Source organism: Lichenostomus cassidix, chromosome 1Aa (assembly GCF_008360975.1).
Source record: "Lichenostomus cassidix isolate B80296 chromosome 1Aa, HeHo_3.0, whole genome shotgun sequence".
Lineage (NCBI taxonomy): Eukaryota > Metazoa > Chordata > Aves > Passeriformes > Meliphagidae > Lichenostomus > Lichenostomus cassidix.
In genome coordinates, this window is record NC_139480.1 from 19,128,311 (window position 1) to 19,150,127 (window position 21,817).

The following is a 21,817-nucleotide window of genomic DNA, read 5'->3' on the forward strand; positions in this document are numbered from 1 at the left end:
CGATTTGTTCGGCTCTGGCGGGGAGCTGCGGAAAAGCTGAGACTCGCAGCTTTTCTTCTTTTTTTTTTTTTTTTTCTTTCGTCTCTAAACAGTTGCGGCTTCTTCTGAACTCACCTCTGACAATAGCTCAAATTAACCCAGGTGTTGAGCATAACTTGTGTCACAGGCATAGCCTGGGCTTTTCTCTTGAGGAAAATAGAGGTACTGATGCAGATGTCAGTACAACAGAGGTGTTCGTTTTTACTAGTTTTCAGAAGAAAGAGAGTATTTTTCTTTGGTATAACTTTGCAGAAAGTTGCAACTGATGGGTTGGAAAAGCGAGAGAACAGGATGATATTTTGCAGGTGAGATGGTATTTTGTAAATGGGTTGGTGACAATAGTAGTCTCAAGAAATATCCAGGGTATCTGGAATGACCTTTCTTATTAATTTTGTAGAGATATTTGTCTCTGCAACTACTGTTCAGCTCATTAATGGAAGTATTCCTTCTTGGAAAGCTAACAGAGTGAAGCAAAAAAAAAAAAAAAATTCCAAACCAAACAGATTGCAGGGGTTTCTCTACTGTATTTTAGTAGGGGATAGACCTTACACAGTTAGGGAAAAACAAGTGTCCCTTTGATTATCGTAAGCTAAATGACTTCATTAGTTTGAATATCTGGGTTGTGGCTGTGGCACTGGTTTGTGCCCTGCTCTTGGTGGCAGTAACTTGAGTTGCTTATTGTAAATTTTAATTGTCGCAATGTCTGGCACTCTGGCATCTTAACTGTAGGCTTGGATGTAGTGTAGTTTGGTGCTAGAAGGGTTAGATTGATTTTTCAGTGCATTTTTTCTTCATATGGTAAATATGATGAAACACTGCTGCTGCCGCCGCCGCAACTGTGAATGAACCACGTGGTATAGGTGTCTATTTGTGGGAGAGTCGTAAGAGTGATTTTTTTCAAAATAATAGTTTTGGGAAAGCATCTTCTGTTTCCTTATTTGCTGTTCAGGAAAAGTGAAGAAAGAGATTTGGGGCAGTCTTTGAAAAGGTGGAAATGAGAGCAGACCAGAGATAAGTGTGCTCCAGATTTAATGGGAGTGGTATGTAACTGTGTCTGTCTGAAGTCATATCACAGCATGTGCCTTGCCAGCCAGTGCCAGTGAGAAAGGAGGATTCTGCAGCTCTACTTGAACTGTCAGGGAAAGTTCACTCTGGTTAGCAGCACTGGTTGTCTCTCATAGATGATTTAGTACAAAATTTGACCAATATATTCTCCTGGTGGTAGCTGTTGCTAGATTAGAAACCTGTTTGCAAATACTGATGTGAATTGATTCTGCAGTCAGACCTTCAATTATTGAAGTTTTTTTAAAGGGCCATTCAAATTTCAGGTACTGTGAACATGCTAGTTAATACTGTGGTTCTGCACTTGAACTTAAAACTTTTGCAGTGAATATTTTTCTCTCTAAAAGAGGATTCAGAGGAACATACCTTTAATATTAACCACAGTTTATAGATTTGTAGGAAAATGTGCATGCACTCAGTGACAAGTTCTCTTCCTTTACACTTCTTTTTCTAATAAGAAAAGAAAATGGAGGAGCTGTTTTCTGTTCCTGCCTCCTTCATTCCCTCTGCCTTTTGTTGACCTGCTTTGCGGTTTTGATTGAAATCACTGAGAGATGCAGGGACTTAGCATGTCTGCATGCAAGAATTCAAGTGTCTTGATGACACTGCCTATCTAGCTACAGGAAAGACTACAGGAAAGAAAGGTGTGTGTCTTGCAGTGGGTAAGTCCTTCAGGCTATCTGCAAATGGCCGTGTCTGTAGGGACAGTGCAATGTCACACTTGTGTGTTTGAGAGGTCTGTCTGTCTCAGGAAGGGTGAGCACGCTTGTGAGAGAGAGCAGGAGCTTGCACCACAGCTGAACAACAGCGTGACTGCTGGTGAAATTGAAGAAAGTGTCCGATCACCTGCATGCTGCATCTGGAGATCCTGATCTTGCCTTGCTACGATGCCCATCTTGCATGTTGCACAACTGGGAGCTGTCCTTCAGCTAGTTATAGGGTCACCCATAAAGAAGGCCTGTGTGTGTGAGGAACCAGGATCAGGAGTTGCAGAGGGGTTTTCTCATTCCTTGAAAGGGCAGCAGATAGTCATGGAATTTTTTTTTTAAAATATACTGAATTTGAAGGTGCAGGGTCATTTACAGTTTAAATGAGTGGTGCAACAGCTGGATAGACTTGGGAGCAGGACAGCTTTCCTGGTGAGTGTGTTGGTAGTACTGAGCAGTTAGTGTTATCATGGGGCTTCTGTGTCTGCAGGCTGGAATTTGCTATCCTGGAGCTTTGTCTCTGAAGTCTGTCTTGAAACTTGACCCTTTTCCTTCAGTTCCCTGCCGCAGTGGAGCTGTGTGTCTTTACCTGTTGCCAGAAGATGGGCTTGTGTCATGCAACTGTTTTCAACTTTGTGACCACCTAATGATTTTAAAAAAGAATAGATCAGCTTTTTCCCAGATATTGTTTGGACGCTAAGATGAAAGGAACAGGCGGAAGAATACTATTGATAAGTAATATGCTTGGCAGTTGGGCAAAATTATTTTGTCCTACGAAATCTGAATTTTACTGTCATAAGGATTGCATTTAAAAGTGTTTATAGCAAAAGTTCATGTGTCTGCCAGTTTTGATACCCAGCTTCTGCATATTTCAGCAGACAGCCATTGACAAGGCAGGACTTCTTCACCCATCTCCTTTGCTTGCTGCTTGAAGGTAATGAACAGTGGAGAATCTGCTTCATGTAGAACTCCATAGAAATTAGACATGCAGCAGCTGTGCTCTTTTCCTTTTGTTCTGCATGGGAGTGTTTTGCAGAGGGTTTTCCAAAATCAGAAGTATCACTTGGTTCATAGCTTTACATGGCCTGGAGGGAGGAGATGTGCTGATATCCTAACCCAATCTGCTGGTTACAGGAAAGTAATAAAATTATTTTGGTTCTAGATCTTCACTGAATTTGCATAATTCCCATTGGAATACAATGGGAAAGTGATTTGGATGGATGTATAGGTTCTAAAATGTGTCAGTTTTTGAGTGCCTGTCCAGACTTGAGCCACATCACTGTGGTCCTTCTGTCCCATGTTTCTAAATTTAGCAATGTCTTTACAACCTCCTAAAAGAGTAAGGATTTGGGCTAATGTTTGTTCTCAATTCTGCAGTGCATTAGCATCCTGATTCACCACATACTTACTCATTTCATCAAGTAGCCCTAGTCAGTGTAGTAGCAATAACTTGTAAAACCACAAAGCATATGAGAATGCTTTCTTGTCTTTCACTGATAAACATGTTTTCAATGCATTCAGTATCCCAGGCCACATATTCTCATGTTCCAATATCTCCTTTCAAGCAAAATTATAGTAGTTGTCATTGACTTTAATATTTTGGCTTCCGAAGTATGCAAATGGATGTTGACATCAGTGCACCTGAGTTTAGGCAGCATATGTCTGCACAGTTTATTTTGCAGGAAGGTCTCATTGATGCTCAGAGGGTAGAAATACGTATTTTGAAATTTGTGAACTTCTGAGTCATGAGAAACCAGAGCCATGCTCTACAACCATCTGTGATTACAGAACCAGTTGCTCAGTTAAGTTTCAAAGGCGTGGGTTGTGTCAAAGAGATAACATGCAATATTGTGGAGTAGGTCACCTTGGTGATAATTTTGAAATACGTTCCAATTTCTGAATTTGTGGCTGTTACATTAATTGGCAGACAGGTTTCAGCTGGTGCATCCTTCTGAGTATGAGCAGTCTATCAACAGAGAAGACACCATTTGGAGCTGATGGTTGTTTGTAAACATTTGTAAGAGTTCTCTGTAAGTATGGAAAAAGCCTTATCAATCTTAAATGCTCTGGTTACCGTTGCAGAGTATGATGCTGAGACCTTAGTGGCTATCTGTTATTTTAGTTTTGCCTTCTTAGTAGGCTAAATGTTAAGCATGGAAGGTGCTTTGTTACGTATTCCAGACAGTGAGTAAAGAGTGCAACAGTTTGTCGTTGGAGAAAAGTTGGGTCTGTATCTTCTGAAGTACTGATACGCCTCTTCTGCTTGCATAAAATAAGGGATCCTGTTAAAGGGTAGCAGCATTCAGAGATGTGCTTGTGCAGCACATAACGTGAATGTAAAGTGTACAGGCTACACCAGCTAAATCGAGTATCCTTTGCTAGTGAAACTGCAGGTTGAGGATGAAAGGAACACAGCCCACTTAATGCACATAGATGCAAGTAAATTTTTATTGCTGCATCTCATCAGCCAAGCTGATGGAAGCTGTGTTCTGGCCAGGGATACTGGTGTTAGAGGGCTGACACCTGAGTCTGTTTGTGGCATGGTCTTTTGTGTGTATCTGTGGCTTATGGCCAGCGCTGGCCAGTTTTGGCTCTGTTGTAGCATGACCTGTGTGAGGTGTGCTGTATTCTCACTGGTGGACTCCCACTTTGTTTGGCAGCTTGCTCTCAAATTCAGTCTTTAGCTTACCTCTTGTCTTTCCCACAGCAGCTTTAGAGGAACAAGGATGGGTGGTGTTGCCTTGTTACTACGAGGAAGTGCTGTCCTGTGGGGTGTGTGGGGATCCTGGAAGAACCAATGATTAAAAACAAAGGAAAATTCAGATTGCAAAACTGAAATGCTTTGAAAGTTCCAGCAGCCTTCTAACTACTTGTTTAGCTACCAGAGGTCAGAGTTGTAGATGTATTTAAGCATTCAGTTTCTTATTGTAAAATAGGGAAGTACATGCAATCCTATTTTGGAGGCTACAGGACTAAGGCTTTGAGTACCAAGAGATATAGGTACCTTCTGCAATGTTTGTGATCATTGTAGCTATTAAAAGCATTAATAGATGCATTTAGATTTGTTTGTTGAGGGGGTCAGACATAGAAATTTGTGCCTGGTCCTCTCAATAAAAGGTGGAACAAGTTTGGTGGTAGTTTGGTAGCTCCTTTCCTCATTTCATTACCAGCTATTCTGATGTGTCTGCAGCGCATAGCAAACACAGAGCAATTATAAGACTACGGAGGACTTTTATTTCCCTCTTGCGTGTCAATATGTTGAGGAAAGCAAGTGCTGCTTCTGAATTTCTGCATAGCCCAGAGGATGAAAACATTCAATAAAAATCTTCTTTGAAAGTAGCTGACTAGGTTGTTTTATAGATAGGAGCATGAGAGGTTTTTTGAGAGCTTTTTTATCGATTCAGTTGAGTCACTCTCTGAAGAAAGCAAATTTAGACAAGACAGTAAAGGAAAAAGTTCAGCCCTGCTGTAGGAGGATACTATAATGAATTGTCTGTCCATGTGGTACTTGAATTTGCTTATTGAAATTAAACAGGAAAAGGTGTTTTGTTCTTTAACTTGCTTTGCTAGAAGCCCTGATTCGTGAGTGCATGTACCGCTTGTGCTCTTGAGACCGTAAGACTGTAAGGTAAGAGAGTTTCAGATGCCTAAACATGAAGCTAGAACCGAAACACTTTGGTCAGCTAAGACTATCAAGTATGAAAAATGAGCCAGTAGTTCATGAGAAGATTTCACGCAAAGAGGAAGCACTGCTGAAGCTGGTTTATATTAGGAAAGCTGGAGGGCTGATGTGAAATTGCATGGCAGGGAGGTCTTTCTCACTCTGCTTTGTCAGCCTCTCTGCAGGATAAGCATTGCTAGAAGATGTTGAACTTTCCTGTGTGTTCCTCTCTGAACTTGCTATTTTGGGGGAAAGAGAATAACGCACAGTGCTTTTGTCAGCAGTAATGGCTGCTGTTTGCTGTCAGGATGAGGAGACCTTGACAGGAAATAGGTGCCTATCAGTGGAGATGAGTAATGGCTAAATTCTAGGTTTGCAGTATATTCGGTATCAAAAATTCTTGTTTGGTGTCCTAGTTATCTTAAGACTTGGGAAAAGGGCTTCATTCGGTCACACATACATACACGAACAACTATTTTTAATGGTGCAATGAGTGGCAAGCCCCCTTGGACTGACAGAGATGCAGTGAGCACAAGAATTCCACTTGCTAGGAAAAAAGGTGTTTGAGTTGGAGATTCAGTCATCAAGAAGTCCTTTCAAGAAAATTTCAGATGCAAAGCCTAGTCTTGCTGGATTATAAGGAGCAAGATCAGACTCCTCTTTGTTTCTTCTAGCTCCAGCAATTTTCTTGGTGACATAGCAGGAGAATAAATCCCCAGTTAAGGCAGTCTCCTGGCAGATAAGAGAGCAGAAAAATACTCGTAATCTCTGATCTTTATGAGCGCCTAGAAGCTGCATCTCCCAGTTCATCTGAAAGAAGTGCACTGTCACGTCTGAAATTTTCAGTATGTGATGCATCTCACAAGGGCCTCTTACAGGCCTTTGAAGTACCTGGAGGAGGGGAATTTGATTGGTTTCACATGTTCATACCAAATCCCATGGTAAGTAGAACTTGAGGTTATGAGATACTGTGGTATACATATTATGGAACACTGTAAATAATTGTCTGAACGGGTTTTTTTGCCTGTAGCTTTTCAACTTGGGATTGAATTTCCTTCTGTTCCTTGGCAAATTCTGCTGACCACCTCTTTTTCACATACATCTCCTGTAATCTTCAGTAATCTTTTTTTCCTGGAGGAGCAGTGCTGTGCATTGCACCTCTAAAGTACTGTGAGACTCTTCCCTCTTTGCCAAGGTTGTTTAAAATTCACCTACGGGTGAACAAGCCCAGACTAACAAATAAGATGCCTTGTTACCTTGTGTCATTTCTTTAGGAAAGTAAACTTAAAAGAAAAAAAATGAAAACACAGGTTGAGAAGTTAAACTCCAAGAAATTTGGAAATGCATGGATCTGAATTGTTCAGATGTTTGCCAGGGTTTCATCTGAATTAGCCCCTTTTCTTGCTGTTGGACACAGTGGGAGGAAGTGCCTACAGACTTGCATGCTTCAGTTGGTTATCTGTGTAATAGCAAGGTACATTCAGTCTTGTCTTAGAGACTTCAAGATAATATTTCAAATCTCATAGCACACAGACTACTTCTGTGTATACGTGCACATACAAGGATAGTGTCTTTCATGTGGGTGAGCTAGGTCAGCCTGGAGTCCAAGGTATTTGACTAATTCCCAAAATATATGGATTTCTGTCAGTGCTGCTGAGGAGGGTGCTGCTAGCTGAGTAGCCAGCCTTGTCTGTATTTTGGTGAATCCAGAAACAGGTTTTCTGCATGGAAAATTTCACCTCCGTTGTAACTTGAGCAGATCTGAGTGCCTGAAAACAAGATCATAGAATTCCAGGGTAGGAATGGATCTTAAAGACCATCTAGTTCCAACCTCTCTGCAGTGGACCAGAACACCTGTCACCAGACCAGTTTTCTCAGAGCTCCATCCAGCCTGGCCTTGAACTCTCATAGGGATAGGGCATCCACAGCCTCTTGGGGCAACCTGTTCTAGTACCTCACCACCCTCACAGTAATTTTTCCTAGTATCTAATCTAAATCTACTGTCTTTCAGTTTGAATCCATTCCCCCTTGTTCTGTTACTACAGCTCTTGTAAAATGTCCCTCTGTGTGTTTTTGTAGGCTCCCTTCAGGTACTGGAAGGCTGCAGTTAGGTCATCCCAAAGCCTTCTCTTTTCCAGGCTGAACAACCCCAATTCTCTCAGCATTTCCTTGTAGGAGAGGTGCTCTAGCCATCTAACCATTGTGGTGGCCTCCTCTGGGCTAGGTCCAGCAGGTCAATGTCCCTCCTGTGCTGTGGAACCCAGAGCTGGATGCAGCACTGCAGGTGGGGTGTCACCAGAGCAGAGGGACAGAATCACATCCCTTGCCCTGCTGGCCACGCTGCTTTTGATGCAGCCCAGGGCACAGTTGGCTTTCTGGGCTGCAAGTACACATTGCTGTGTCACGTCCAGCCTCTCATCCACCTGCACGCCCAAGTTCTCAGTAGGGCTATTCTCAATCCCTTCATCCCCCAGCCTGTATTGATAATGGGCAGTTGCCCCGACCCAGGTGAAGCACCTTACACTTGTTAAACCTCATGAGGTTCCCACAGGCCCACTTCTCAAGCTTGTCCTGGAAGAAAATAGTGGCAGACTTGCCCATCACTGTGGCTGCTTGGTCTCTCATCTGGCCATTGAAATGTTGTTCTATGGATTCCCTGCAGAGGCTGAAACTGGAAACCACAGTGAAACTGAACTGGAAATAAACAGCTTGTTTTCTCCAAAGGTACAGGTCAGTTAAAAATCAGTGCTAGTTAGCATGAGTAAACTTTGAAGATCTCTCTCCCCCTACCAGTATCAGACATATAATTTAGTTAGTGGTGAGAATGGGATGAGGTTTTCTAAAATGTCACTTGGTGATAAAAAGTAACATGTAGTGCTTCTGTATAGAAGTCTTTAACCAAAACTTGCAGTGTATTATTTTGAAGAGCACTCAGTAGATAATAGACATGTTTTCAAATGCCAGCAGGCCTTAATCAAGCTTAGACCTTCAGGTTGTGTTTAGGGCCAGCTGATTAACTGGCAGAAAAATACTGTGGTATTTTGAACTCAAACCGATTGAGAACCAAGCCAGAGCTGAGTGTCAGGGTGTTGATACATTCTGAGTGATGTTGTTGTTGGACAACTATTTTCTCAGAGGGCAGTTGGTTTCAGCATCTCCTCTTCATGCTGTTCCTCCAGTTTTGCTGCTGCAGTTCTTCCTGCAGCTGTCTGGTCATCTGAGCTAAAAATGCTTGGGATGGGGGGGGGAGGTGATGTTTTTTCACTTGAGTCTACTTTCCAGTTGGGTTTACTGCTGTCTTGGATTGATGATATGATAATCCTTTATCCCCTATCGTTGGCTTATATGCCCAAGAAAGAAAAATGTGTGGTCCTGTCTCTTTAACTGCACCCAGCCGCAGAGAGAAACGCGGGTTGTTTTGAAAACATTTTCCCCAAGCCTCGCTCCGGGGGAGGATTCGTCGCCCGGCAGAGACTGCGTGCTGGACGGGGGTCGGAGTGAGCTCTGTTCCCGTTTTTTCCATTCTTCTTCTTTTTCCTCGTTTGGACCCCTTCTCTTCGATCTGCTTTGCCACCCGGAGACCCAGGAGGGCCAGAGGACAGCAGAGCTCTCCAGGGAGCTCCACCCGGCCCCGGGTGGGGGGCGAGGAGGAGAGGGACTGCGTCTGAGAAAAGGACTTTTTAATCAGGTTGAATAACTGCCTTTCACCTTGTTTTTCCCCTTCCCCTGTGCCTTGTAGGGCACTCTGCGTGGTTTTGTTAAATAAATAGTTTTTTTCTTCACTTCCATCTAAGAGGTTCTGTTGTGGGTGGGGGAGGGGGTGTCGGGGCCCTTCGCTCTCGGAGGAGAGAGAGTCTTATCATTAACCCTGGACAACTGCCTAAGTCAACAGATAGTTAAACCAGTCTATCAGAGACTATCAGAGACCAGAGATGCTGGGTTTACTTAAGCCCACGCAACTGACAGACTGTAGTGAGGTGCCTGTGGGCTGGTGTGTCCCATTCAGGTTGCAGATCTCAAGGCAGGGATTTCCTTCTGCTGTGCTCCTTTGGATCTGTCCACATTACACGTAAATTGTGGAAATACTGCAGAAAAAGAGCAGTTCAGCTTCACCTGCCATTTCAGCTTACTCTGACATTGAAGTTTCCTTGACTTGACTCCTTGGAAGGCAGGAAGGCATGGTCCTGCTTTTAAAATTATATTGTGTCTTGTAGCAAAACTGAAGTGCTTATGTTGCCTGTGCAGACTTCTTGCATGTTTTTGAATACTTTGGTCTACTGAACCCCTTGGACTTTGTGCGGTGTGTATTTTTTTTGTTTTAATGGAGTATTTGCCTCGCAGCACAGGAGCTATGTCTGTAGCTGTTGCCTGCTTAAGGCGTGGGGCTCTGTTGGGTTTCATGGGGATTTTGCTCCTGAGACCATGCAGAAGCCAGGATCTTGGCCACTCCCCTGTTTTCTTGCCCAGCCTGCCGCTGTGATCTCCAGTTTGCTGGCTGACTATGAGCAGTGGACAGCGTGAAGGCACAAATTGCTGAAATCCTTCTGCTGCTTGGAGGGAGATGTGCCAGCAAACAGAATTACACTCCCGTGCTTCATACTGCCCTGGCAAATGCTCTTTTAAAGAAATTTTTTAAAGCAAAGCTAGAAAGCAAAACGGCTTTCTAGAAACCAGGATGCAGAGTGCTAATGTGACTGCAGGAGACTGTTGTATTTGGGGAAGGGGGGGATTTGCCATCACATTTGTGTGCTGAAATATGCTGTCACCCAGACACCAGCCAACTTTTCTCCAGCCTCACCTGATCGTAGGGCAGGAGCCAAACTTGTCTGTCTCCTCCTCAGAGCAGGACTGCAAATGTGTTCTATGAATAAGTTGTTCAGGATTGCTCTGTCTTTATTTAATAAAATAAAACACTGGTCACACGTACTGTGAAATAGCTCAAAGGGAGGTAGCCCAAAATGCTGCAGTAAAGAAGCAGCACATTCTTTGAGTTCTTCAATTTTAGCAGGATAGCAGTGAGAATAAGCAGAATGAGGACTAGTCATGCATTCAGTGTCTTGTGTGATCACCTCAGAGTACCACCCAAGTCCAGTTGTAGCACTCTGACAGCTTGAGGGAGAACTTCGGACTTTTAGGATTCCTTCTTTCGTCCATACTGTAAACTGAGGCATGAAAACCATTCACTAAGGGTTTGGAAATCTAATTTCCTGGGGTTTTTACATAGATACTAGCTGACCGATATTCTAACCCTGGCATATTTGTGACTGTATGTGATCAGGTGACACAGCTAAAACATGTGTGACTATAGTTGAATATCAAGATTGTGATTGCTCTCCTATTCTGTGCAGCAGTGAAGAAATGTAGGTATTTCCTAAAATTTGCCTAAAAACTGTCTTGATGCAGTTTATTTGGACAAGACAGAACTACTGGTCAAGTTGAGCAAGATTTTTGTTATTGCAGAAACTGCTCTGGCTTTAGAGCCCATCTCAAGAGCCATATGGAAACAGGCTAGTTACTGTACTGCTGGGGGAGTTGCTGTAGATTTGTTGTGGTTATTTTAACAGCAGTAGAGTTGAAGAGGTGACATTGCTTCAACCTTTATTAGAGACTGTAGAGACATATCTGCTTTTTTTACCCCCTTACAGTTCTTGAGCAAATATTCAGGGTTATGACATTAATTTTTAATTCTCTCCCATTTCTTTTTACTTCTTGCAGTTCTTGTGTGGTTGGTGAAAATAAGCCTACACTGCGGGAATGCAAGAGGAGCAACAGCCTGAGGTAGGGCTTGGAGATGAAGTTTGTATCTCAGTACAATTGCAGGGAAGGTCAAGCCTGAATCAGCCAGGTTCTCCCACTCATTCCTGTGGAAGTTCTGCAAAATGTTAGGACTGAGAATGCCAGTGTGACACCCCCTTTTAAAATGCGGGGATGGAGAGCTGAGTGCTGTTTTTTCTGACACATTTTGGTTCTTTTCAGAGTCCCTTTCCCTCCAGTTGCAAAAACTAAAATGGGTCTTTTGTATTAATCTGCTTGCAAGTGTGGAATTGCATAAAATAGCCTAACCTATGAGATTAAATCTTTAGGAGGAAAAAAGTTTTGTAACTTTTAGAGACAATTACAGAAATTAATTATATACAAATAATTGCATTGTACATGGCTTCAGTTCCTTGCCAAATTAAACTGAGATGCTTTTTCTATCCTTTCTGTTGCTTTTCTTCTTAGTTCATATCCATATATCTCAAAACCTTTTTCTGGTATAAAAGATGAAACTCAGGAAATTTTTATCTTATGAAGTATAAGAATATCAGTTCTTTTGTCCTGTTAATTAATTAAAAAAAACCAAAAACACAACAACAGACTCCTTATGTGGTGGCTTAGTCCTGTTCTCATTGCAGTTTTGTGATGTTGTGATGACAAAGCCAGCATAAGTGACAGGATTAATTCCATATGTTACAGAAGGATAAATTTTTCCAAAATATTTTTGTGACTAGACTTAACGTATGCAAGCAGTAGAGTCAAGCCATATGTTGTGATCAAAAGCTGAGCTGGTGTTAAATTACATTTGTGAATGTAATTGCAATTTGCAGTGTAATTTCAGTTTGCAGTTGTCAATGAACAGACTTCTACTTTGTAGTGAAAGGATGATGTGTTGCTGTGAGTATTTTAAACTTTGCACTGTAAAGCTGCTGTACTTCTTGAGTTTACTCCATGAAATGCATCATACATTTTTCCTTGCCTTCTGTAGGGCCACGGTAAGATACTCAGGATTTATATTCTGAAAATTCCCGTTTGGCATAATGGAATGCCAGAAGAAAATAATTACTCTTGTTGAAAGCTCTTAACAATTGGATGTGCTTTGTACAGTCTTGCTTTACACCTTACCAGGTGAAGTACAAAGTAAATAAACCAGTCATTTTAGCTAAAAAGCTGACATCCTTCAGGAAAGCTTGGCTGCCTCCTTGCTAACTCATTGCCTTTCATTTGGAAAGTACTTAAATGATGATGGATTCTCATCCTGTCTCTAACATTTTGACTTAATGTTCAGAAATTCCAAATTCTTCTAATAACCATGCTTGTTAAATTTTGAATTAATGTAGATGCCTAAAGGTAGTTTATAATCTAGATTTCCCTTATTCCTGAGTCTTTTCTGCACTAATGCTGTCTCTCTGGCTTTAATGACATTGGCTGAATGACTGGAATTGTTTGAAGTCTATGCATGGGTTTTAAAACTTGCCTGTTAATTAAAAATAAGAAAGGTTTTTGTTAGCTGAAGAGCTGCATCATATACTTCTAGCGATAATATCCAAGAGTCAGTCTTCAGGAATCTTTTCAATTACCTTCTGTTCCTTTAGAGAGCAAAACTCTGCAGATGCCTTGTATCTTTTGGACTTTGATTTCTGATATGTATACAGTCATCATTTGTGTGAACTTTCTAAGATTTGATATGCATATTGTGTAATTGCCTTACATTTATTCTAACAGATACTTGGCTTGAGTCTTCTGGAATGGATGTGTTTAGTCTTGTGAGCACTGATTAATTTTGTCAGACTCCTGACAGACTAATGCTGACTGGTAGTTGAGTCAAATGGTATTAAAATAGTCAGTGCACATTTTAGTTTTCAACACAGAAAGTGCTGTAGTATGTTAGAGATAAATTTGTTCTTTTTGTCTGGAATCCCATTTATTTAAAAACTCCATGTCAGGTATAAATATTATATTTTAAAATAGGCACGGAGTAGTTAGTTTTTAATATGTTCTTTCTCATATTCAGGCATCTAGGAAAAAATAATTGTAAAACCACAGATGTTTTGAACTGTGACACGGCTTAAATTATTTACTTGCTTGAATATTATATGTAGGTTCAAATTGAGTAAACTCACAAAGGGAAAGATGTATTAAAACATTTCGTTATAATTCCCAGCCACCTTTTGAATTTGTTTCATACAGGCTGCTGCAGATCCAATGTCGTCCTCTGATGCACCAGAAGATGGCCCAAAGGAAACGTCAAGTGTATCGCAGAATATCTGTATGTTTCTGGTTTGACTGGGGAGGGTGTATCACATTGGAAGGGTATTTAACCAAATGTCCTTGCCTTTTCCTTACCTAAAAAGGACAGGGCTGTTAGCACAGAAGGGAGATGCTAATGAAGTCATAGCTGGCTTAATCTGTTCTTGATTTGTTTCAAGGCCTAGTTGTGTAAATCAAATTTTAGAAAGGGCAATGACATGTTGATTGTCAGTTTGCTGATCCTATACTTTCAAAAGTAAATATTTTTAGATCTGATAGATACACTCAGCTATTGTTTTAAGCTCAGTCATTGCTTTCTGAGCCAGTGATGCATAAGTATGTGTTGGCTTTGGCAGTCTGGCATCTAGTGATATGATGTTGATCATACGAGTTGTCCTAAGTGGAATGTTTTGCCCATGCTAGCATGATAATGTTTTGATACAAAGGCCAAGCCTGCAGGATGAGGCAATAGAAGTATTCCACCAAAACTGTCTTGTGAAGGCTAGGAAGAGTGTCTTTTCTTACCTGTTATTGGTAAGGATCAGATAACGACAGGCATTTCTTTCTCAGGAGGAGAAAACAAAGGCTTCTTAGGATTTGCTTTATATGTATTGATACACTGTTGTGATATTAATGTATACAGTGCTCATTTGTAACAATAGGAACATTCAGATTGTGCTTTCTGGCAAATAATGGGCTCTAAACCACCTTAGGGCAAATTAGTGTGTAACAGCAACATTGCTGAAGCTGCTGAATAATTCCTAGGGATCTCAACTTTCATGGGAGCAAAGAGAGACTTGACTAAAGCTATTGGAAGTGTATGCAGACCTAAAGAAGCAGATTAATTTTTTATGTTGCTTTTTTCTCCAGATTTAGAAATTGGTTCAATAAAAACCATAGCTGCACCTGAACTGCATCGGGTACTGTACCATTGTAGTATTTTTTATTCACATGAAACATTATTCAGTCCAGTACTGAGTATATGTGTGAAGTGAAAGTTTAAAAAATAAATAGAAATTACACCTTTAAGGGTTGCCAAATACATAGAAAACACTTTCAACTGGGGCAACCTGAACTATAAATGGCTTTAGGCTAGGACAGTATTTGGGACAGGTATTACACACACTTCCCCATGTATTATATTCTCCCTTTGACGTCCACTTTTCACCATAGTGGGAGGCAGGATATTTGCTTAGGTGAGTTTTTGTTGATCTACTATGGCTGTTCTTATAATTATGTGACTGCAAGTGCTACAAATGCCACAGCCTTACCTTTTCTTCCTTTTTCAGTCATGTTTTCTTTACCTTCTCCTTAGCATCACGATCTGTCTCGGCAGCAACATTATCTTAGCTTAGACAGTACTGATTGCAGCACACCATGTTCTTGGGTATTGACCATGAAGCAGTAGGTTGCTGAAATTCTAAGAAGGATGTTGAAGGGTTGCTTTTGTTTTTTTGGTTTGGGTTTTCTTGGTTGGTTGATTGGGGTTTTTTAATTTGGTGGGGGTTTTGTTTGGTTGGTTTTGGTTTGGGTTTGTTTGGGATTTTTTTGCATTAAGTCGCATGAGATAGGTATTTGTGGGACAGAACTGGGGCCAGAGCCACACAGTTAAACCAGATTTGTAAATGTGTGGTAGGAGGCTTTAATTTACCTGCATCTTTGACATCCTGCCTACAAACTGTTCACTAACCTTTTTTTTTCCCCCTGGGCTTATGATCCTATTCCAGGCTTCTGGAGACCACTTGAGACCTCTGCTAACTTGTCAGCAGCTTGCCACAGAAAGAGAGTTGGTTGGAAACAAAACTCTGCTTTCCTGATTGATACTTTTTTCCTAAGATACTTTATAGCTTAAAGATGACTCATTCAAAGCAACTTATATTTCCCATTGACTAAGGGTTAAAGCTTCTTTGTGTCAGGCAATGATGCTCTCTGGCATTTAACAAGTAACTGTGATGGAACTGATAAATCCTCCTATTTCCATATCACAAGCTTAACATAGAGGGGCTAAATTCACTTTGTACAATTTTGATCTTAAATAGTTGTTGAATCTAGGGAAGGATGATTGGATTCCTGACTTAAATACCTCTTGAGGTTTAATTTTCCGTTTGATCCTTGGTGTGTTAATCACAGAAAAGGCTAAGGTTGGTACTGTGGGTATCCTATATGTGCCAATATGTGCAGGTGACTTTACCATCATATTCACACCAGTGTACATGTGTTGCTGTCGTTTATATAGATAAGAATCCCAAAATGGAACACTTTGGGTTTTAGAATTTAAAAAATGCTCTTTTTTTTTTTCTTTTTTTCCCTCTAATTTAGTGTATACCTTTTCTAAGTATTCTTTGCTTCTCTGTCCACCTCACCTGCCACACAGCTTCTCTCTTTCCCTTACTGAACTGCGTGGACAACCTGTCCCAGTGTCCACAGGGTAGGAAACCTGGACTGAGACCCATGCTTGGAGGCAGCCTCTCCAGTGATGGCACTCTCAATGATGTAGCTTCAGAATTGAATGTAAGATTACAGTGGTAAATCAATGGCCTTTTAGCTCTGCTCTGCTGTTTAGTGGCGACATTTTGATTTTCTGTTCTACTTACCTGCACTTTATATCATGTTGTGCTTTTCTTTTCTGTTTTTCTTTCCATTTGTAGCTGATGCAGATGCATTTAAAATTCTTCTGGAGATGAAACTGAAGAAGAGGCAGAAAAGGCCTGCTTTACCAAGCACTGTGACTGAGCTTGACACCGAGGATGGTTCTAAAGTGTATGTGGTAGGAACAGCCCACTTCAGTGACAGCAGCAAAAAGGATGTAGTAAAGGTAAATACTCAGTGTGAGCCCTTCAGCTGCATCTTTATAATGTCAAATTAGCACTAAGTAGAATGAAGTCCAGCTCTCTGACTTGATTCCATTCTTTAACCTTCAGGCTGTCTTTTCTAGTTGGCTGTTGGAGGGCTAACAGCACTATGGGATGAGAGGCAGATATGTTACAGTAATTATTTTTGGTGCAATACATTGCTATCCCAGTGCAAATATTTTTATTTGCCCTTAAATAAAAAAGGCAGATATAGTGCCAATGTTGAAATGAGAAATCTCACTGGTGAAGCTTACGTTGCCTGTATAATATTTGGCTGTCAAACATGCCACCCAAAATTTGGATTCCATTCTCAAGCTGCAAACAGGTCTGAAGCCCTAGTGCAAGTAGGAACTATTTCATACTGTGCCTCCTGCAAACTCTGCAATTTAGAGTGACTTTATTTTCCAGGAGCTAGAGGGGGAAGAATCTTGTAAGAACCAGGTACAAAGAGCATTTTAACTCAGATTGCAAATTATTACAGAGTATGGTCAAATTAATTTTGTGAGTGTGAAAAGTTTAACATGAAGTGTTTATTCTCTGCTCCCCTCAACGGCACCAGTTGACCATTATCCTGTCCCAAAGCATCCAGTTACTAAGGCATTTTTCTGTCACCTTCCTTAATATTTTTCTCAATTCACAGTTATTTGGAGAAGTCTTATTTTCTATTCTACTGGTTTTTTAATTGAAAATGATTGTTGGAATATGCTTTTTAAGTTCCTTTTCTCTTTAAACTGTTGATATTGGCTGCATTTCTGTTTATTCCTTTCTAAAACAGTATAAATAATTTTTTCTTTTTCAGACAATACAAGAAGTGCAGCCTGATGTAGTTGTGGTGGAACTATGCCAGTACAGAGTTTCTATGTTAAAGATGGATGAAAAGACATTACTAAAAGAGGCCAAAGAAATAAATCTGGAAAAACTTCAACAAGCTATAAAGCAGGTATGATTCCTACAGTGAGAATTAAAGGTTTATGTTAAGAGCAATTTGTCAAATTGCAATCAAAATCAGTGTTCCCACCAGCTGAGAACCTAATATCATTGACCTGGGTGAGAATGCTATTACAGTGGCAAAGCTAGGTTTGGGGTTTTTTTGTTTTCAGATGGAGCACTGAGGACTTTATTTTCACAGTGGGGTTGTTTGGGCAAATTGTTGACCTTGGCAGGAATCCTCCTGCATTTAACAGCTGCTCCATTTGCAGGACAGAAGTCTAACTTTGCAATTGTAATGCTCTGCTCTGGTAATATATTTAAATGTGGTTATTATTCCTGCAATCTGCATCTGTGTCACAACTATTTAAGGAGCACTTAATTTTGGTATTTTCTGTTTAGCTGCATTCCTTCTGCATCCTAGTGTGTTGCTCTTTAATTCCTATCCACTTGGCTTTTGAGTAGTTCCTAATTGACAGGAGGCCCTGAGCGGGGGGGATTTGGAAAAATCTGGGCTGAAAAGTGTGGGATCCTATTCAAATTATAACTACTCTGGCAGTTTTATGTGGACATGTCTGGGATGTGTGTGCAAAAAAATGTCCTGTATTTTTTCAGTTTCACTGAGTTAGCTTGTATTTAAGTAATTTTAAGGTAGGCACAGTGAAACAACGCAAATTGACTTAAAAATGACAGGACGCTTGATTAGAATGGCAGTGTGTGGTCAATAATAAAAAAGAGCTTCATTGTCCAGTTGGATGAAGAAATTCATAGATTGTTATTTCAGTTGTGAGGTAATTGTATATTGGAATTTCTTTATTGATGTAACTGGGGAATTTCCAGGACTGCAGCCCTGATAGGAATATAATCTGCATCCATGCAGAAGCACTTGCAGTGGCTAGGAGCTATCCAGTGTGTGTGCTTGCACACACTGTCTCAGAGGAGGCTTTCTGACTCGCAGAGTTAGGCAATAATGTGTCTTTCCTGTTTTCTTTATTTATGCCCTATCAAAGGAAAAGACATTGCAAAACACTTGCATATTGCATGAATTGCTGCGTCTGTTTATTTTAGGTAAGGTGGATTATATAGTAGGAAACACAGACTGTTGGTTCCAAAGCCAGGGAACAACACAAGGGTCCTTCCTATTGTTACAGCTCTGTGTTAGTCTCCTTTGGCACCAGGAATAATGCAAATAATAAAATTTGAACACTGGGCTTTTTAAAGAACGTATTTCTTTATCTATGATCTCAACCAAAAAAACCACAACCTTTCCTCTTTGAATCATTAGCAGCATGGATTATATAGGGAAAACCAGGAAGTACAGTCCAACTGTCTCATGCCAAATTATAGTGTCTTTGTTTTTCTCTAAAAAAATCAGAGCAGTTGGTAATTTGCTCAGTTATGCCTTAGTTTCCTTCTCTCACTGAAATGTACTTCCAGGCCCAAAAGCTACACTAAAAGTCAAACCTGCTTTCAACTTTCATCCTTGAGTTTGGAAATTGGGAAAAAAAACCCCAAATTGTGTCTTTTTATAATCACTTACATAAATACTAAGCAGTAAAATTGGATTTCATTGCTCTTACTTGAATCTGGAAATGGAGCAGAATGTTAACATGAAACATACATATTTGCAATGGGTCATTGGCATCCACAGTTTATCAAGTAACTGCTGCAGGTGAAAACCAGACTTCCTTTAGCTCCTCCTTGAATTTCAAAACCCTTATGGTTGTTTGCAGAGAAGTACCTGTTTGCTTTCTATTAAGCAAAGCAACAGGGTGCAAACTGGTATCTGGCTCAAATGTGGATAACCTGGAGATATGCAGTAACAGTTGGCTTAAATCCAGCTGGGTAAGACAGATTTTCCCTTATCTTCTCCCTGGCTTCCTGGTTTCACTATCTCTTTTGTGTCCATACCACGGCCCTGTGTTAGTTTGAAACAGACTTGGTTTTTTGCTGCATCGTCTCCCTGTGGTTGTAAGAGTGCTAGTCTTGGCACAGAGGGGAAGTTGAAAAACCTGGTTCTGGGGCAGAAGAGAAAGTGAGCTAGTGACAGCAGAATCATAGCTTAATCTCCTCTTCTTGTCTGAAGTTACCTGTGGAGGAATGTATTGTAATGTTGGTTCTGGCTAGTGAAAAAAACTTACCTTTTGCACTGTGTAATACAGCCTTTCATGTTTAGGTAACCCACAGGGATAGTCCTGTTAAATAAAATAGATACAACCTGAATTGGTTGATAGGTACATCCATATGGACAGAAGCAGGCTGCTGTTCACTTGCTACCTTCGCTTGTGTTTTGAAGTATAACCTTCAGTGTTCTTGCAGCAGTAGTAAAACCGGTTCTGGGCTCCAGGTGTGAAGGCTGTGCTGGCTTCTTTTATGGGAATTAGGGTTTTTAAAAGAACTGTGAAGGAAAGTACACGTGGTTTGTTTCTGCACTTGGTGCTGGATCTGCGACTTGTTACGCAGTCGAAGAGTAGCTCCAAGGCCCCTTCCATAGGCTGTGTTCCCATACATAGTATAAGTGTTCTTTGCTTGGTTATTTCTCTCTCTTCCTGCCCTTTTCACTGTCTCTATGCTAATCACGTGTCCAATAGTGTATCTTCCTTAGTCGCCCTTTCCCAAGCCTCACAAGTATTTAATATGTTTAATCTCTTCTTGTATGTTTGGTATTTCCTGGCATGTTTTTGAGTTGAAGTATCTTGTTTTCAAGACAAGAGTCTGCTAAAGATGTACAGCAATGCTTTCATGTTTCCCTATTGTTCCTTTCTTGGTAATCGCTCTTACTCTTCTTGCTTTCTGATTGCTATTGAACATTGTACTGATAAAATTGGTGGTTTGCTTTCTCTTTCTCGTATGCTAATAGCTTTGCATCCCTCTGCCTGTGCAGTTGAATTTCTCTATACTTGTGCATTGCTATGTTTATTTATGGCTGTTGCATCTAACCTACAAAATTTTTGCCATCCACTTAGGATTTAATGTTCTTTTGTGGTCAGCTTTCCTTTATATAACACTGAATAATCTAGTATAGATAATAACCTCCTTTACTGTTTTGCTCTCATCGTTTTTTGTACATTTTTCTTTTTATCCCCTGACAGTGTCTGGCTGGCCAGTTGTTTCTGGTTGCTGCTACATACAGCTGCTTGTCACCTTTTATCTCCTTGATGCTAAACAAATAGGGCAGGCACTAAATTTCATGCAGGTTAAGAGCACAGACAGCTCGGAAACACTTCAAAGATGCATCCCTCTGTTAGCCAACAGGATGAGTCTTCCTGTCACAGGGTAAAAATACAACTTCAGGTGCATCAATGCTGAAGGAGACATCACCCAGCACGTAACTTCAGGCTGCATGATCTAGGGTTTTGGGGTTTTTTGTTTTGTTTTGTTGGTTTTCTTTTTTTGTTGTGGGTTTTTTTTTGGCAGGGGTGGGATGTTGGAGTTTTGTTTGGTTGGTTTTTGTTTTGCTGTCTTTGTGAGTATCTTTTCAGAACTTCTGGAAACTTTTGTTCCCCAGGCACTTTAACTGGATCTCAGGGATGCTGAAAACAATCTGTTTCTTCCTTGGCTCTCCCCAGGAGCCCAGCACTTGACTTTCTGCCATGCTTGCTAGTTTGTAGTATGATGAAGCAGAAAATCAATTGGCTTTGAAAATAACCCCTCTCTTTTGCCAGTTCTGGTCCTCAGTGACTCTTGATTAAATTTGTCCATTTAGTTGCACAAATCACCCACAGCCTTTGGAGAGGCCATGCAGGCATTGGGTCTGGCACAGGGTAGGTCATTTGCGTGAAGAATGGAGACCAGGACCTTTCTCTGGTAACTTCCAGCAGTTATATTAACTCAGGCAATCCTGTGTAACCTCATCTTCAGCTGTGAGAAGCTGATTATATGGCAGGAAATTAGCCTTTGTTGAGGGAAGGGGCAGAGCCGCTTTTGGCAGCATTATGGACTGATGCCAAACTGGAGGAGATGTGTAACCAAGGTGCATGTTATGCTTTGGAACAAGTAATGTTCATTCACTCAGTCCTAATCATGAAAGTAACCTTGTATTGGTTTGAAAACAAACCAGTGGGAGATCACAAGTCCAGATTGAAATTAAAAATAAGTGAAATAATACAAGGAAAAGCACTGACAAAGTCAGTAACAACTTAACACCCTGTTAGGGTGGTGGTAGCAGTCCGACTGAAGTAGTTCAGTTGAAGCAGTGATCCTGTGAAGGTCTGGTCTCCAGCTGAAGATCCAGTGGTAGCTCTTGTCCTCTGGAAACCCAGTAGACAGGGCTAGCTCAGGCAGTTCCAAAGCCAGGTTATATCCAGGTGGGAACACCTGGCTCCTCCCTCCTGGGCAGACCATCCCACAATGGGATGAGATAAGTCCATGAGTCACACGGTGGGTCCCTGATGGCCCATTGTCTGTCATCCGGGGTGGGTCATTAGCAGGTGATAGCAGCTAACGGCCCACAGATGGTGGTAATAGAATACTTAAATACATCTATAGTGCAACCTAGGACAAACCTGTTGAGGACAGCCAGAGCTGGACAGAAGAGACAGGTCTGAATGGATTTGAAATAT

The 21,817-nt window shown here is 41.0% G+C and overlaps 1 protein-coding gene across 5 annotated transcripts in view; it reads left to right on the top strand.

Moving 5' to 3' along the window:
- Positions 1 to 21,817, top strand: part of TRABD (TraB domain containing) — a 35,066-nt gene that overhangs the window by 884 nt on the left and 12,365 nt on the right. For 3 of the 5 annotated variants that reach the window (XM_085041746.1, XM_085041764.1, XM_085041756.1), the window contains exons 2-5: positions 11,185 to 11,247; positions 13,417 to 13,495; positions 16,125 to 16,291; positions 17,128 to 17,268. In XM_085041746.1, the coding sequence (XP_084897872.1) occupies positions 11,224 to 11,247; positions 13,417 to 13,495; positions 16,125 to 16,291; positions 17,128 to 17,268 (411 nt within the window). In that variant the 5' untranslated portion in view covers positions 11,185 to 11,223. Of the gene's footprint in view, positions 1 to 11,184; positions 11,248 to 13,416; positions 13,496 to 15,850; positions 15,988 to 16,124; positions 16,292 to 17,127; positions 17,269 to 21,817 lie in introns of those variants that run through there. The other 2 variants (XM_085041773.1, XM_085041783.1) reach the window with 2 other exon arrangements.